A 16133-nucleotide genomic window follows, 5' to 3' on the forward strand; every position below is an offset into this window, starting at 1 on the left:
TTTAAGGACTGAAAAATATTATTTTATTATATCTTACTTTATTAATTTATTTTAGGCTTGTCGGTTTAGATATTTGGCACCCGCTTCGCGCGTGAGACTATTTCTGAAAAAAAATATGTAAACACATATATATATATATATATATATATATATATATATTAAATCATTCAATTATGGAATACGTTGTTGAGATATTTTCTTTTTGCAACAAATGCTTTTTCTCATTTCATCATTTTAGTTCTTATATTTAAATTTTTAGAACAATTTTTTTTATTTTATTTCCACTATCTTTGAAATATTTTATTATTGAATCTTATCAATAATTGAAACAATATGATTATGATTGACATGTGTTTCCACGTAGATTTAAGCTTTAAAGAAGCAATTGAAAATATTGAAAAATATGAAAATAGGGTTTGAATTCTCGATTTCTCTATTTTATTATACACTAATGAATAAATTAATTACTAAAAAGATTCTTTGAATTATTAAATAAAGTTACAGTTTCTAAATACAATGTTTAGACATTTAATACCATAGGTTTTAATTTTTCTTTTGTATACTTAAAAGCTTGTCACATTAAATTAAACCTATCAGTTTATATCAAAATTAGTCTTCAAAATGGTCTTTATATAAACAATTGATATCTATGTATGTAATTCTATATCAATTAAACAACTACCCTATCCTTTTTAGTATCATTAATTGGCAAAATTGTCGACATGGGTTTCATATATTCTACTTTCTCTCCTAGATCTCCTCTAGAATATATATATATACATATATCTTGTGGTACAAAACCGTTTACTATTTTGTATTAATATCTTTTGAATGATTGTTTTTATTTAGTATCTTCATTTTTCTCTCTTCAATACCTAATAACTCAATCAATTATTGTTTCCTTTGCTCAATTTATTTGTTTGTTTTCTTCCGAACACGTGAGAGACTATTAAAAATGGACAAGGTACAAAATATCGAGGGAAAGTCAAGGCTCCGATGGCATAAAGGCATGTGCAATATTATAGCAAATCATATTCAAAAAAATCAATACGTTTAACTTAAGGAGTAAGGAAAAGAATATCTTCGACAACTTTCCAAGTCTCTTCCCCAAGTGAGGGATCAAAAGAGCTTTTTTTGGATCGAAAATTATCATAATAAACCTTATTACAAACATAAGAAGTAAAGTTAATGACTAAACTCACCCAACTTCAATTCCTTACGTTAAGCATCCTTTGATTCTTTTTCTAGTACATCGTGAAAGGTAAAAGGAACAAACGTTTATAGTAACTTCGACCCAAATTTTAAAAGATATATAGGTTAGTTAAAGTTATTTTTTCACAATCATGTACAAATATATGACGATACATTATTGTGTTTATATAACTTATAGGCCTTAGTTTATGACATAATTAATTTTAATTTGACAACAAAAGCCATGATTACAAAGTATGGTCTAAAACAGAACATTATAATATATTAAGAAAATTACAACATAAAGTAAAATTCAAAATTAATAAATTGAGAAATAATACATTATCATGACATGAGATTTTTGTTCCCAATAAAATATCTGAATGCACTTTCTTGAGTTTGTTCATTAAAGAGAAAATATAATATCATTACAATGTCATAATCAATTATGCCTTTATTTTATCTTCTTTAAAAAACAATGTCTTTCCTTTTCTTTTAAAGTAATAATTCAATGATATCCTCTTTTGATCAAATCCAAACAAAATCAAGTCTATACTACAATATCCAAAATGTTGGCATATATCAAATATCATTTTTCAACTTTGTACTTTACTCTTCTTATTGTGATTGGTTTTAAAATTACAAATATTTCTTTTAGATCAAGCCCAAACAAATGGTGGTAATTAAACTCTGTTCCTTAGAAGATATTTGTCTTAATCACGATATAACTTATGGAGAAATGCTACCTTATTTGGTAGAACAATCTTGATATCTATAGTTATTAAATAGAGTAGGACATGACATTTTTAAGTATGTGTAAATAAATACATATGTTGACTTTAGATAATTGCAATCATCTTTAATTGTAGTGAGACAATTCTTCTAGAAAATCGTAAAATTAGAAGCCAATTAGAACCGTAACTCAATCAATCGTAGTTTGTTTTACATAGGGAAAGAGAATTTTAATTTATATATTTATTGATTGAAGTTTCGTATTGAAGATTGATAATTTCTCTTCATCAGTTTCATTATTTGGACTCAATTTACTTTGAATAATATAAGAAAAGGTTTTCTGAAGTCTTTTATTATAAAAGCAGTCTCTTTGCTTGTGATTGCATGTATCGTAATTCAATCATGTTCATTTAATAATTTAATTGATTAGAAATAACTAAATGAATTAATATATATATATATAGCTCATGGTTTATATTAAAAAAAGAAAAAGAAAAAAAAAAAGAAAAAGAAAAGAAAACCATAAGAATCAGACAAAATCTTCTGATAATCTCTCTTATTTTTCAAAATAACAATTAGTAGAGAGATTATTATCATGTAATCAATATTTTTGTATTTTATTTTCATGAAAATTATGGTTATTATATAATCAATTTTAATAAAAAATTATATTGACGGATTAAATTGGAGATTTATTTAAAACACAGAAATTGAAATTAAAATTAAAATTGAGATGTCCTAAAATATACTTGCACCTTCCACAAAATAAAAGAATACTCGGTGGCCTTAGGTCCCAAACCACCTACCCACTAATTCCAAAAATCGAAAAATCCAAATACCCATAATTGAAGTATATTATATAAACTCTTTGTAATATTCTCTCTAACGTTATCCCGTAAACATAACTAAATTACTATATCTATTCCGTAAACATAACTAAACTACTAAATCTGTATATTGATTCTCTTCTATTTTACCATCTACCTAGTGGGTGTAGCTGAACCACTCAATCTATGTATCAATTCTCCTCTATTTTACGTTTTCTATATTCTTTGTTCTGACTATATGTCACAACATATCTCCTGAAGGCTGTTTTGTGCCATTTTCCTGTCATAGATTTGCTATATATCACAATTTCGCTGATAACTATATATATATATATATATATATATATATCTCTTCAAATACCTTTTGTAAGAAAATGGTTCATGACTTCTGAATAATCTTCGCCAAAAAGCCATTAGAAGTGAAGTGTGGAATGCAATGAAGCAATGTTTTATAACAACTTCACAACGAAAAGACAACACAATGAGGGCTATACAATCCATTCCAACTAAGTAAGAAACTTGGGATTAAAAAGCTATATTTATTATATACACCTCAATAACTAGTAACCCAGTGGAAAGCTTTAGCAACAAAATGGCCAACCAACTCGCACAATCAAGCTGGTCAACCTTACCAAAGATATCCGATTCGATTGCTCATGTCTCCTACTGCTTCAGGACCCTTTCAACGGCAGCAATATAGAAATCTTTTGGCATTGTTCCGATGACGCTATCACATTTCTCCCCGTTCTTGAACAGCATAACCACAGGAACAGCCTTAATTTCGTAGTCTTCAGCTACTTGCAGATCAGTGTCGGTGTTGAGCACAAAGCATTTCAGCTTCCCCTCATATTCAGCAGCTAACTCATCAATGACTCGATGCACCATTCTACACGGTCCACACCAACTAGCATAAAATTCAACCAGGACAGGGGTTCCGCTCTCTAGAATCATTTTGTTCCATGAGTCTTTAGTAACCACCTCAGCTGTGGATGACAATAGCAAGATTATTTAGAAAGGCATTCTGGGGATCGAAGTCTAGATTTTTTAGACTCCAATGAGCATAATTTTTTTTAATACTAAGGTTGTTGTTGAGTCACAGGAGAATAATCTAATAATGATACCATAGGTGAACATACTCTATCAATTAGTAATTTCCATAGTAAGCAGTGAGGTTGGTTTAAGCGCTTTTAAAGAATAATTTACTAGAAAAAGAAGGCATTGACCAGGGAGGAAGGATGACTGATGCAAGAAATATAAGACTGTCACAATAATCTATTCATACAAGATACTAATTCCACAGGCAAATGTTTCCTAAAATAATTTAGCTTAAGACTTTTCTTCCCTTTCAAACAAAAAAGAGATTGATACTGTGTGTGTGTGTGTGTATTGTTTATTTTCTGAAAGATGGTATACAGCATGCATACTTTGGACAAGAAAATAGATGAAGAACTAATATCAACTGGAAAACATCATTCAAAAACAAAGGTTCACTTGGGTAAAGCTTGTGTTCAGTAATAAATTAAAATGATGGGGAACATGAAACAAAATACAATGAATGAAAATTGACCAAGAATAATCTATGTACCATCATCTCAACAAGAAATGGGATAGAAAGTCAGAAAAGGCACTCTTCCTTGACAGATGAGAACGGATAAGAACAAAGATTTGCTCTACAAACTTGGAATTCAAATGGACGTAAAAAAAAAAAAAGAACAAACTCTAAGCGAGAAAGATCTCCAAAAATTACTAACTTTTGAAAGTTGATGAAAGGAGTTACCATGCTTTGACAAGCTCAACATATGAAAATGCAAATGCTGTTTCTAAGCACTAAGCAGCAACAAGATTTTTCTTAACTTGGATCTAAGGGAAGTTCTATGTGTAAATAATGGACAACATATTGCTATGAAACATAGTCGTCCAAGTCCAAGCCTTTTTTCTACTCAAATCTTCAACCATTCACCATGATATGATTGAAAACCCTAACAATCCAATAGTTAATCCAAAAGTAGCATTTCTCGGATTTCCTCTTGATAAAATCATCAGAACAACACCAAGGCAAAAACAGGCAAAAACGTTTAAAGATTGAAACACTACAGAAGAGGAATAAAATCAAATGTTCTCCTAAAACTACCTAGAAAATAACTAACACAGTTAACGCATGTTTCTTAACACATTAAACAGATCTCGAAATTCTTCTATTTCAGGAATAATATACATCATTCCAGCTAGCTTTACACCGCAAATTTAAGAATGGATCTCGAATTAACACATGCAATGCCAACATTACTTTAATCATCGGTAAACAAACAAAGCAAATCACACGATAAGATCGCAATTAAAATCAATCTTGTAACATATAAACAAAGTCAATCTCGCTCAGTCATTTAAATTTCTATCAGCAACTAAATTCCTCCAATACATAGAGCGCATTAATTATACAAAATCGCACAGATCAAGATCTAATATCTAGAACGTAGTAAAACCTATAGTAAATCATGTTTTTTCAGTAGAAAATTAAAGAAAGAGACCAAATCGGGGAGTGTAACATGCAAAGTAAGTAATAGAAAAAGCAGAGAGAAGCAGAAAACCTTTAGGTTGACTGATGCATTGGATGTTGAGAGTGAGAGAAGCATTTCGAGGATTAGGACGGCGATTGATACGGAGATTAGAAGGAGGAGAGAAAAGGCGAAGGGAATTGAGGTTAGAGTAAGGGGAAATGCGGTGGGGATGAGTTTGAGGAGTAGAGAAAGAGATGGAGGCGGCCATGGTTAAGAGAGAAGAAGGTTGAAGTAATGAAGAATCGAAATAGAAAATGGCATAAGGAGGAAGACGAAGAAGATGGATGGAAAATTCAGTGGGCGAAGCCGGAGAGTGCGATTGACGGAACCGAAGTGGAGATTTGAAGATGCGTTTTTTATATTTATTTATTTACTTATTTATATATTTATTATGATACGTAAGTTCGGTGAAAGAGATGGGTTCTTCCCATGGACTAAACTCCAAACCAAGATATTTTTCTATGTCAGCATGTGATTCTTATTTCTTATAACATTGCTTAAAAATCAATATATATATATACATAGTGTAAAACTTATAATGTTACGATTAAATTGTATTGGATATATAGTGAATTAAAATGAAACATTCAGTTTTGAAAAAAAGAAAATAGATGTAAAATACATTTTGGTGTGTGAGAGAAGTGGATACGAAATTGAATTTACGAAGAAGTAATATTTTAACCCTAAAAAACAAAGAGAAAAACACTACAAGTAAAAGCAGTAAAAAGCACACGCCCGGTGGGACTCGAACCCACAATCGCCTGATTAGAAGTCAGACGCCTTATCCATTAGGCCACGGGCGCTTCTGTTCGTACAACCACTATTATTTATGTTATACTGTTTATTAACTCTTAGCACTAAAAATGTTACTGTCCTTTTCGAAGGGGATAAGGTTATGAATTTAAGAGTGGGGATCCACTGTTCATTAGAATTTGATGACAAAATATTGGTAAAACAAAAGTTACTTTGCAAGGAAAGGAGCATCTCATTTCCATAGGGGAAATGCTCCATTATTTCAATATTTTGAATGTAAGAGAACAAAGAGTGTTACACATGAGAAAAGCTAACATGTACATAAAAACATCTATGTTACACATTAAAACAAATATGAGCACCAAACATACTTGTTGCTAATGTATAACAGAGACATATCTGATGCATAATGCAATTTTACATTCTAAATACACCAAACTTCGTATCTTCAGGGGCACGGTTCTGGGAAGCCGAGATGCACAGACCGATAATCTTTCGGGTGTCGGCTGGGTCGATGATTCCATCATCCCATAACCGAGCTGTGGAATAATAAGAACTTCCTTCCTTTTCATATGCCTCAATGACCTTCGCCTTGAACCTTTCCTCCTCTTCTTTGTCCCACTGCAAATTCAGATCCAAAGAAAAGTATAAAATCTAAGACTTGGTAATCTATGGGAAATGAACTCACTTTCATTACATTAAACTACACATTACCTGAATTCCTTGCTTCTTCTTATTGCTCTTTTCTATTTGACTCAGCACACCAGCAGCCTATATATTGCAAATTTAGCATTTCATCGAGAAATTGGTGAGTTTTGAAATGAGTATGCCGAAATGGTTGACGAAGGACAATTCTTAGAAACATGACAGAAGATAAGGCATACGGCTTGAATAGGAAACAAGTAAACATCATGAACATGAAGGGAATCTGATACATATCACCACTAACGAACATAATCCTTTTTTCTTTTCTTTTTACTAAGGTCTAAAAAGGAATAATTCGGCGTACATGATTCTCAATGTAGTTTACGAGATAAGCTCCCAGGACCACAAATATTAGACTACAATATAATCACAATCAGAAATCTAAGGCCTCAATAATCATTTTGTTTTTTGTTTTCTATTTTTGAAAATTATACTTGTATTCTAATTTAATAGTAAATTTTTCATCTTAAAAATACATGTGAATTCTAAGCAAAATTCGAAAACAAAATCAAGTTTTTTTTTAAAAAAATTGTTTCTAAATTTTGGCTTGTTTTTTAGACATTTTCAGAATAAAACAAGAAAATTACAGGTCAAGTTGTTTTGCGATAATTTTATATCCAAGAAATATAAAGTACAAAAACTACCTGGGCACCACCCATCACAGAAATTCGGGCATTTGGCCATAAGAACAAAAAATCGGGACTATATGCACGCCCACACATTGCATAATTTCCAGCACCAAAGCTTCCGCCAACGAGGATAGTAACTTTTGGAACCTATTCTCGTCAAATGGAATTAAGTGAGAAGAGAAAATCAGTCAAAAACCATTTCAATAGCTAGTATGTCCTTTCTTTTTTAGTATCAAATCATAGGGATAAAAAAGTAATCCCCACAAGTAATAATAGTTCTTGTAGTTTATAAGAAAATTAAAACAAACGAGTAGTTAAAATCCTTTTGGATTTTGTTTAGACAAATTTATTAGTAGAGTTATAGAATGGGTTCTCTAAAATCTCAAGTAACCTAAAGAATATATTAAATTACGACTATAAGATATCCAATATAACAATGTTCGACAAAACCAAGCATCTGCTGCCAGAGGACAGACTATTAGGCTATTAACACAGTACTATACAAGATAATGACGGCGTCTGTTTAAACCTCTATCTTGCGACTAGGAAGCTTCCCAAGAAAGCCTCTCAATTAGTTGAAAGAGAAGACATAGAACTAGATAGTTGAAGGGGCCATTTATTCACTCAAGGTACGTTCAAAGAGCACAAAATATTGAATAATCAAAAGAATTACCATCAAATTTCTGATGTCCTTCAAGATATTTATTTGGGGTACACTAAATACCCACAAAATGTTGAGAACAAAGTAACCCATTATCTTAGCCCTTTTCCTAGGTACCAATCACCATCCATCACATAAATATCTTGTCTATTTCTACGGCTTCAAGCATAATGAATGAGTTGATATCATTCGTACACTCGGGCCATTAAAATAATTTTTAATGATAAGAAACGGTTGGAGACTGACCTTCGCACAAGAAACCGCCATGACCATTTTTGCCCCGGATTTTGCAATACCATTTGCTTCAGATTTCGAGCCAACCTGCCAAACTATGAACATCACCTACCATATTCTACCAATCTTGACCACCTCAATTTAATTAAAAGAATACTAATGAAACTAGAAGTATTTCCACATAAAACGACAAGAAATACAAGTACATCAACCATTCTATCTGGAAAAGACAAACACACAGTATAATACTATAATTCATTTACGCACATGGGAAAAATGAACAATGCTTCAAAGATGAGAAAACAGAAAATTATTTGAAGATAACAATTGGATTCTATTGAAAATCTGAAAGAAAAAGACAGTTCTAGTTTAAAATAAACCAAAATGGTACCTAACATATCAAGTGAAAGGATGGTAAAAGCATATGCAATAAAAGATTCTGATAGTTTAAGCCTCCCATCCACCTTACATATGCTAGAATGTCTAAAGTAGAGTGAGAATGTAAAAGGTGTCATGGCATTGATGATGGACTTGCCTTTTGTGCAAACACTGTTAGAAGTTGTTGGCCTAACAGAATAAACATGAATGGGGCTTTAATGTGATTGGTAATATGTTTGTGTTAACTAGCAGTGTTTGCACAAAAGAAACACGATCGAATGCACATTTTTTTTCTGTTATAAGAAAGTCAGGCTGCATATATGTAATTCAAACCCTTGGCTTTTTACCAGCAAAAGGACAGCCATTATTGGGCACGATGTAAAACAGAACACACGGATCTTAGATTCTGAAACTTAAAAAAATTACAGATTGAAGCTCATAATGAAATAACGAGATCATCTAGAAAAATTCTAACAATGGTCTTAAATCACCAATTGGTCCAAAAGCTTAAGTTTATGGGTGAAGGCAAATCTAATATAATATCTAACACATGGTACTTGAACCTACATCACATACCATAAATCCAGTGATATTCTGAAGAAAGACCAAAGGAATATTTCGCTGTGTGCATAGCTCGATGAAATGTGCCCCCTTTAAAGCAGATTCGTTAAATAATATCCCATTGTTTCCAATAATTCCTACAGGCTGACCATAAATTCTGGCAAATCCTGTAACTAGAGTCTGCAATCCATACAATTAAGATCATGAAGTTTAGAAAGATAAAAAAAGAACAAACAAAAAGTAAGCAATCTAAGTCTTATAAGTTTGCTCACTGTTCCATATAGTTTCTTGAATTCATCAAATTCACTTCCATCGACAATTCGAGCTATGACAGAGCGAATATCAAAAGACTGCTTATGATCAGTTGGGGCAATAGACCGAAGTTCCCTGACGTCATATAATGGCTCCTTGAAGCCTTGGTTTATGTTTTGCTGTCCATTTATCAGACCTTCTTTCCCAGCCATGTGCAAGTTCTTAACGATGCTTCTCCCAAGAGCCAGTGCATGCATTTCATCTGCAGAAGATTGTAAATTACACTAGTCACTTGTATAAATGAACAAGCTGAGATTTCATCCCCTTTTTCTAAGTTTTTAAATTGATTTGTACGTGAAGCACAAAAGGACTACACATCATACAAATTACTCCAAGAAAAACATTAGGTAATATGATATGATTTACAATATTGTTATGATGCTAGTAAACAGCACATGCATAAATGTAATTTGACAAGGAAAGACAAATTGAAACTGTAATAACCTTATAAGTTATGAACTTGACACTCAAAGCACAAATGTTATAAAGTACCTTGAGCAAAATAGTCAGACACTCCAGATGTCTTGCAATGTACACTGGCACCCCCCAAGTTCTCTGCAGATACTTCCTCACCTGTAGCAGCCTATTTTAACATCTTATTTAGAAGAAATCTAGAATTAGAAACAAAGCCATCCCTTTAAATTTAAAAAACATTCATGAGAGGAACTGACCTTCACCAATGGTGGACCGGCAAGAAATATAGTGCCATTTCCTTTGACCATCACACTCTCATCTGCCATCGCAGGAATGTAAGCACCCCCAGCAGTGCAAGAACCCAATACAAGAGCTATTTGAGGAAGGCCTTGAGCAGACATTACAGCTTGGTTATAAAATATTCTTCCAAAATTATCCCTATCAGGAAACACCTCGGCTTGCTTTGGAAGGAAAGCCCCTCCACTATCAACCAGATATATGCAAGGTAAGTTGCATTTTGCAGCAATCTCCTGAGCCCTCAGATGTTTCTTGACAGTGATGGGATAGTAAGTCCCTCCTTTCACTGTAGGATCATTGGCCACAAACATACATAGTCGTCCATGAACAGGGCCTATCCCAGTGATTATCCCAGCAGACGGCAAGGGTTCATCATACAGTTCATGGCCTGCGAGCTACCCCATATTTCAAACGAAATGAAGACATACTTAAATGACAAAAAGACCCAGATCAAACAAATGATAGAACGATAGAAATATAATAACAAGTCATCGATCAGTTAATAATTGATAACAAACAGTTTTCCAGTCAAAACAAGTAAAAAAGGCGAAATTAAGCAGTTCTCCTTCCAAAAACAAGAATCACACCAATTAACAAGGTAAGCAACAAAAACCTGAGAAAGCTCGAGGAAGGAAGAGCCAGGATCAAGAAGACGATCAATCCGTTCTCTTGGAAGTAGTTTATTCCGACTCTTATTTCTCTTGACGGCTTCAGGCCCGCCCCCAGCTAGAACCTATAAGGCAGTGGAACAGTCAAAGATCATGCAAAGTCCCAAGAGAAGACACGTATAATCTAAATGTAAATGATTGGTGGTAGACCTTGTTAATGTGGGAACGAAGCTCGGAAATGAAGCCGTCCATAGCACCGGAATTGCGAGCGAAGGTATCGGAGCTCCGATCAACTCCATCAGGAAGGACAGCTGAGCAAAATTCCCTCTTCCGAGGGAGAAGAAGCTGGGGGAACGACGATAACCATGAATTCGAGGGGAAAGAGGAAGAAGAAGAAGAAGAAGCTGCTCTTTTCGCAAACGTTCTCAACATTTTTCTCGGAGGTGTTGGGTCCGATCAAAGATTAGTCCGACATTTTTATCTTCCTCCAATCTTACCTGTAATTCCTATCCGATTAAGTTTTTTCGCAAATATATATAATAAACTTCGAAAACTATATGACTATACGTTTTGTGTTTTTTTCTAATAGGTTAAATTGGACATTTCACCATTGTTATGTTACTCTTTAAATTGGAAATCCATCTCAAAATCTCTTTAGTAATTTCCCTCACACTTTGGATGAGATGGGGATTGGATGCAGAGTTTCAATGGCGAATTACTTCGTCCCAAGTGCTCAACCCAAGTTCTCTCCCAAGGTTGTACCTGCCGCCGCCATCACTGTTTCCACTCCTTTGTTTACTCCAATTCCATTGCAACAAGGAATAACAGTTCCCAGAAAACTCTCTGCTAAAGCCACGAAAGGCGCCCTCTCACCAACTTCACCGCCAATACTCTCAACCTCTGTTTCGATGGCTACGAGTACAATAGCTCCGTCTGAGCCTCTCAAGAAGGTCCTTCTACAATACCCATTTGTCATTTCTCTTAAAACATAACGAATTCATCATGGGTTTCTAGTAATTGATGAACGAAAGCTTAAGTAGTTCGTTTGATAATTTTATTTAACTGTTTTGGAGCGAAAAAGAAAGGACTGCTGAACTCATCTTGTGTATGTGGACAGGTTCTGGTTCCTATTGGCTTTGGAACTGAGGAAATGGAAGCTGTTATTATAATCGATGTATTGCGTCGAGCTGGGGCTGCTGTAACTGTGGCGTCCGTTGAATCAGAGCTTGAAATTGAAACTTCTGGGGGTGTGAAATTGGTTGCTGATACCCTAATCAGTTCATGCTCCAATGAAGTTTTCGACCTTGTAGCTTTGCCTGTAAGTACTTTCATTTATAAGTAGAATTGGCCCAAGTTTTAGATGGCTTTGAAATTGAGAATCCTTTGAGGAAGCATATGTTAGAAGCATAAAATAGCTAGAAAGCGGCAAAATTAATATATTGGTTTAAATCTTATTTTAGTTATTGGACTTTCACGTTTGTTCAACATTCTGGTTTAGTCTCTAAACTTTTTGACATTCTGTTTTGGTCTCTCAATTGTACAATAAACCATCTTTGTTGTTGCCATTATTTTCTCTTTTTTCTAATTATTTAACAGATACTTGACTTGGACATTTTTTGTTTCTGACCTAATGAGTGAGAGATATGCAACACATGAGTAGGTCCGATATCAAATTTTGAAACAGATTTTTGCTTTTCTCAAAATGATGAATAAGTGAATTCATCGGTAGCTAAAATAGTTCATTATACACGTTTAGGTACCAAAACACTTAGGGGATAGAATCTAATTCTTGGAAGTTTAAGAACTAAAATGAACTCGTAGGTAAGACTAGGATTTACACCAAATAAATACATTGTTGAGTGGTCTTGTGGGCATGACTATGATATATTTTGTGATAGAACTGGCATAATTTAATTATATCTTTAGCCGTGCAACAATTTAGGACTTGAGTTGTGACTGTCATTTGCCTCCTTAAGCATCTCAGGTGCTGTAAATGGCATGTCACAGATTCTTGTCACCTATGGTTACAATAGTATTGTGGTTTATTGTTAGGGAGGGATGCCTGGCTCTGTAAGATTACGAGATTGTGAAATCCTGCGAAAAATTACCAGCAGACAAGCTGAGGAAAAGAGGCTGTATGGAGCTATATGTGCTGCTCCAGCGGTCACCCTTCTGCCGTGGGGTCTTTTAAGAAGAAAACAGGTAGGTCGCCAATGGATCAAACTAGGCTTCATCTAGTTTATTTGAATATATGACTGTATTTAGATTTGCTAATTATGGTGTAGTTTGTTGTGCAAGACTACGTGTCACCCTGCATTCACTGACAAGCTCCCAACATTTTGGGCTGTTCAATCAAGTATTCAAGTGTCAGGAGAGCTCACAACAAGCCGTGGCCCCGGAACTACTTTTGGGTTTGCCTTAGCTTTAGTTGAGCAGCTGTATGGAGAGACAGTTGCTAAGGATGTTGGAGAACTATTGGTGAGGTTTATTGCTAATCTTCCATGTGACATTTTCTTGGATATTTTTTGTTGTCGTTGTGGAACCCAAACAATCTCATTAGGTTTCTTATCACTTGTATTCTTCACATTTGGACTGAACATTCAGAATTCCTGGTCAATTTTTCCCCCTGTGGGATTGTTCTCTCTACATGAAGCTTTCCTTTGTGAAATTCTCAAGCTTGCTCATTCTATTACTAAATTCCTTGGATTGTCTCTCTTGCGTTCTTATGTCAGCTGATGGATTCGGAGAGTGACTGTCCTCGAAAGGAAGAATTCAACAAAGTTGACTGGTCTGTTGATCAAACTCCTCGTGTAAGTTGCTTAAACTTTTTTTTTATTTGAAGGCCCTGAGACTGAGTTATTCCAAACGATAGATTTGTCTTTGAATCTAGTGATTAAGAATCAGCATACAACTGCATATGTAAAAAGCAAGATCAAGATTATGGCTAACTTGTCATTATAATGGAATCATCCCATAGCTGTTTATCCAATTATGTATAATTGTTGTTCACTACATTTTTCTAATAAACTAGATTTGTTTGGGGGTGTCTCTTGAAATTTTATATAAGCTTTTTTCTATCACTATTTTCTGTGTGGAAAACAGAAAAAAGAATGGAAATGTATAGATGTGTTTATGTTCTACGAGAAAGTTTTCAACTTTGATGTTAAATTTAACTTCCAACGTCAGATAATACAAAACATTCCTCAAGTTTTTGTTTCGATAGGCAACTAAAGTATATCATTCCAGTAATTAGACTACAAATAGAAGGGGACAAGGTATGTCTCAAAATCATAGATTACAGAAGAGGATATGTGCATAGATTTTTTTGTCCAACGTGTTTTTTATTTCCTTGTTCAGGTTCTTATCCCAATTGCAAATGGCTCTCAAGGGATTGAATTAGTAACCATTGCAGATATTTTGCGGCGTGCTAAGGTGGATGTAGTGATCGCTTCAGTTGAAAAGTCCCTCCAGATTTTGACATCAACAAGAACAAAAGTTGTTGCTGACAAGTTGATTAAAGAAGCTGTAGAATCAACATATGATCTAATTATTCTTCCGGTAAGGTCAATGAAGTATCTAAAATACATTGACTTTAGTTACGCAGTTCAAAAAAATAGTGAACATATTTCTCTGGCCTTAATTTACAGCTAGTTGCTTCAGTAGGTGTGGTCTGTTTATGGAATCTCTTTGCCTATTTGCTGGCTTGTTACATTAGTAAATCCCTGGTTGGTAATCATTTTGTTTTTTGTTTTTGTTTTTAAAAAATTAAGTCTACTTCCTCCCCATCTCATATCATGATCTGCCTCCTTCTTAAGTACAATGGTTGGATTCTTTGCCAAATCGCAAAAACAAAAACAATCTATTAAAAGCTACTTCTTTTAGTTTTCAAAATTTTGCTTGGTTTTTTTAAACCATTAGTAAAATGTATATGGCAAAAGAAGATAGTTGAAAGTGGATGGTGTCAATAGACTTAATTTTCAAAAACAAAAATGATTACTATGCAGGGCCTAAGTTATTTCTTAGTCTGAAATTTTATGCATGCCTTGCTACCATGCAATTGCATCATAATTTTCTTTCCTGGCCTGTCAATTTAATAAAATTTCTTACTCTTGATACTTTGCTTGGCCTTAAATGCTTTAAGATATTTCTTTCATTTCAAGTCAATGTCACTGTTTTTGCCAAAAAATCAGGGGGGAGCTGCAGCAGATGAACGGTTGAACAAATCCCGGATCCTTAAAAAGATGCTCAAAGAGCAAGATTCTGCCCAAAGGATATACGGTGCAGTTTGCTCTTCACCTGCAGTCCTGTTCAAACAGGGTCTACTGAAGGTATAATATGAAAGCTATATACAGTCTACAATCTTTCTGCTCCTACACCATCATAGCACAAGCTTAGCATTTCTATTGCCAAACAGGACAAGAGAGCAGTTGCTCATCCATCTCTGGAAACTGAGTCAACTAAAGTAGATACGGCAAAAGTAATTATCGATGGGAAATTGATAACGAGCAAGGGGTTTTCCAATGTAATAGATTTTGCATTGGCTGTTGTAAGCAAGCTTTTTGGCCATGCAAGAGCAAGAAGTGTCGCAGAAGGTTTAGTTTTTGAGTATCCCCGAGTGGGATGATGCACCGGTCCCAAGTCCTTATGCATTGATTTTTGAGTAATGGATAGTGCTCGACACAGTTAACACTGCCTTCGCCTGCACCTTTTCCAACTAATCAAAGAAACGATCTTAGAGAGGAGCATATCCAACTGTCTTATTCTCTGGAAAATATCTTTTAGAAAGTGGTTGGTGATCGCTGTGATTGTGAGCTGCAGCACTTCAAGCATTGTGCAGTTTGATTTTATGTTGGCAGAAAGAAAGTATGAACTCAAGTAGATGAGTACATTGACCGAGTTGTGTGTAAATTTGCAACATCTACTGCTGGAGGAAATTTGGATTGGAGTTGATTCACGCAGCTGTTTTGACTAGGAAGATGGGGCACATACACTTATAAGTGGATTGTGTGACGAAGGTTCATTGTGAAAGCATGAACCGTAAACTTCTTTCCTTGAGCTCTGTATGCACATTATTCTAGTAACCTACTGGGGTTTCCCCCCATTTTGAAGTATTAAGCAGATAGTTATGCTGCAGTAAACCTTTGTTTTAAGTAGCAATCTTTTTGCCACATTATCATTATCTTTCTTTAGCTTTGATTCCGGTAAGGGATATGCTAAACAGGCATTTCAAACTAGGGTACTGATACTTGGATGCTTGAAAAGACAGGCTTCAA

At 34.2% G+C, this 16133-nt stretch overlaps 3 protein-coding genes and 1 non-coding gene across 4 annotated transcripts; 1 reads left to right on the forward strand and 3 right to left on the reverse strand.

Moving 5' to 3' along the window:
- Window positions 1-3112: 3112 nt before the first annotated feature.
- On the reverse strand, window positions 3113-5660 carry LOC103495242 (thioredoxin M3, chloroplastic). The gene is made up of 2 exons (XM_008456732.3): window positions 5339-5660; window positions 3113-3733 (listed from the first exon to the last, which is right to left on the reverse strand). The coding sequence occupies exons 1-2, from the start codon at window positions 5514-5516 to the stop codon at window positions 3414-3416; spliced, it is 498 nt and encodes a 165-aa protein (XP_008454954.1). The 5' UTR covers window positions 5517-5660; the 3' UTR covers window positions 3113-3413.
- A 378-nt stretch (window positions 5661-6038) lies between these two features.
- Window positions 6039-6111, reverse strand: TRNAR-UCU (transfer RNA arginine (anticodon UCU)). Its single transcript has one exon. It is a non-coding gene; the product is annotated as a tRNA-Arg (tRNA).
- Window positions 6112-6273: 162 nt separating this feature from the next.
- On the reverse strand, window positions 6274-11681 carry LOC103495245 (methylcrotonoyl-CoA carboxylase beta chain, mitochondrial). The gene is made up of 11 exons (XM_017046232.2): window positions 11532-11681; window positions 11071-11357; window positions 10866-10985; window positions 10213-10647; window positions 10034-10124; window positions 9502-9743; window positions 9245-9409; window positions 8303-8377; window positions 7411-7542; window positions 6776-6832; window positions 6274-6682 (listed from the first exon to the last, which is right to left on the reverse strand). The coding sequence occupies exons 2-11, from the start codon at window positions 11290-11292 to the stop codon at window positions 6479-6481; spliced, it is 1743 nt and encodes a 580-aa protein (XP_016901721.2). The 5' UTR covers window positions 11293-11357; window positions 11532-11681; the 3' UTR covers window positions 6274-6478.
- LOC103495244 (protein DJ-1 homolog C) lies at window positions 11544-16010 on the forward strand. The gene is made up of 8 exons (XM_008456737.3): window positions 11544-11810; window positions 11978-12178; window positions 12913-13062; window positions 13159-13338; window positions 13593-13670; window positions 14218-14418; window positions 15051-15188; window positions 15275-16010. The coding sequence occupies exons 1-8, from the start codon at window positions 11544-11546 to the stop codon at window positions 15482-15484; spliced, it is 1425 nt and encodes a 474-aa protein (XP_008454959.1). The 3' UTR covers window positions 15485-16010.
- The last annotated feature ends 123 nt before the right edge of the window (window positions 16011-16133 follow it).

The sequence above is a fragment of the Cucumis melo genome, chromosome 1 (assembly GCF_025177605.1).
Source record: "Cucumis melo cultivar AY chromosome 1, USDA_Cmelo_AY_1.0, whole genome shotgun sequence".
Lineage (NCBI taxonomy): Eukaryota > Viridiplantae > Streptophyta > Magnoliopsida > Cucurbitales > Cucurbitaceae > Cucumis > Cucumis melo.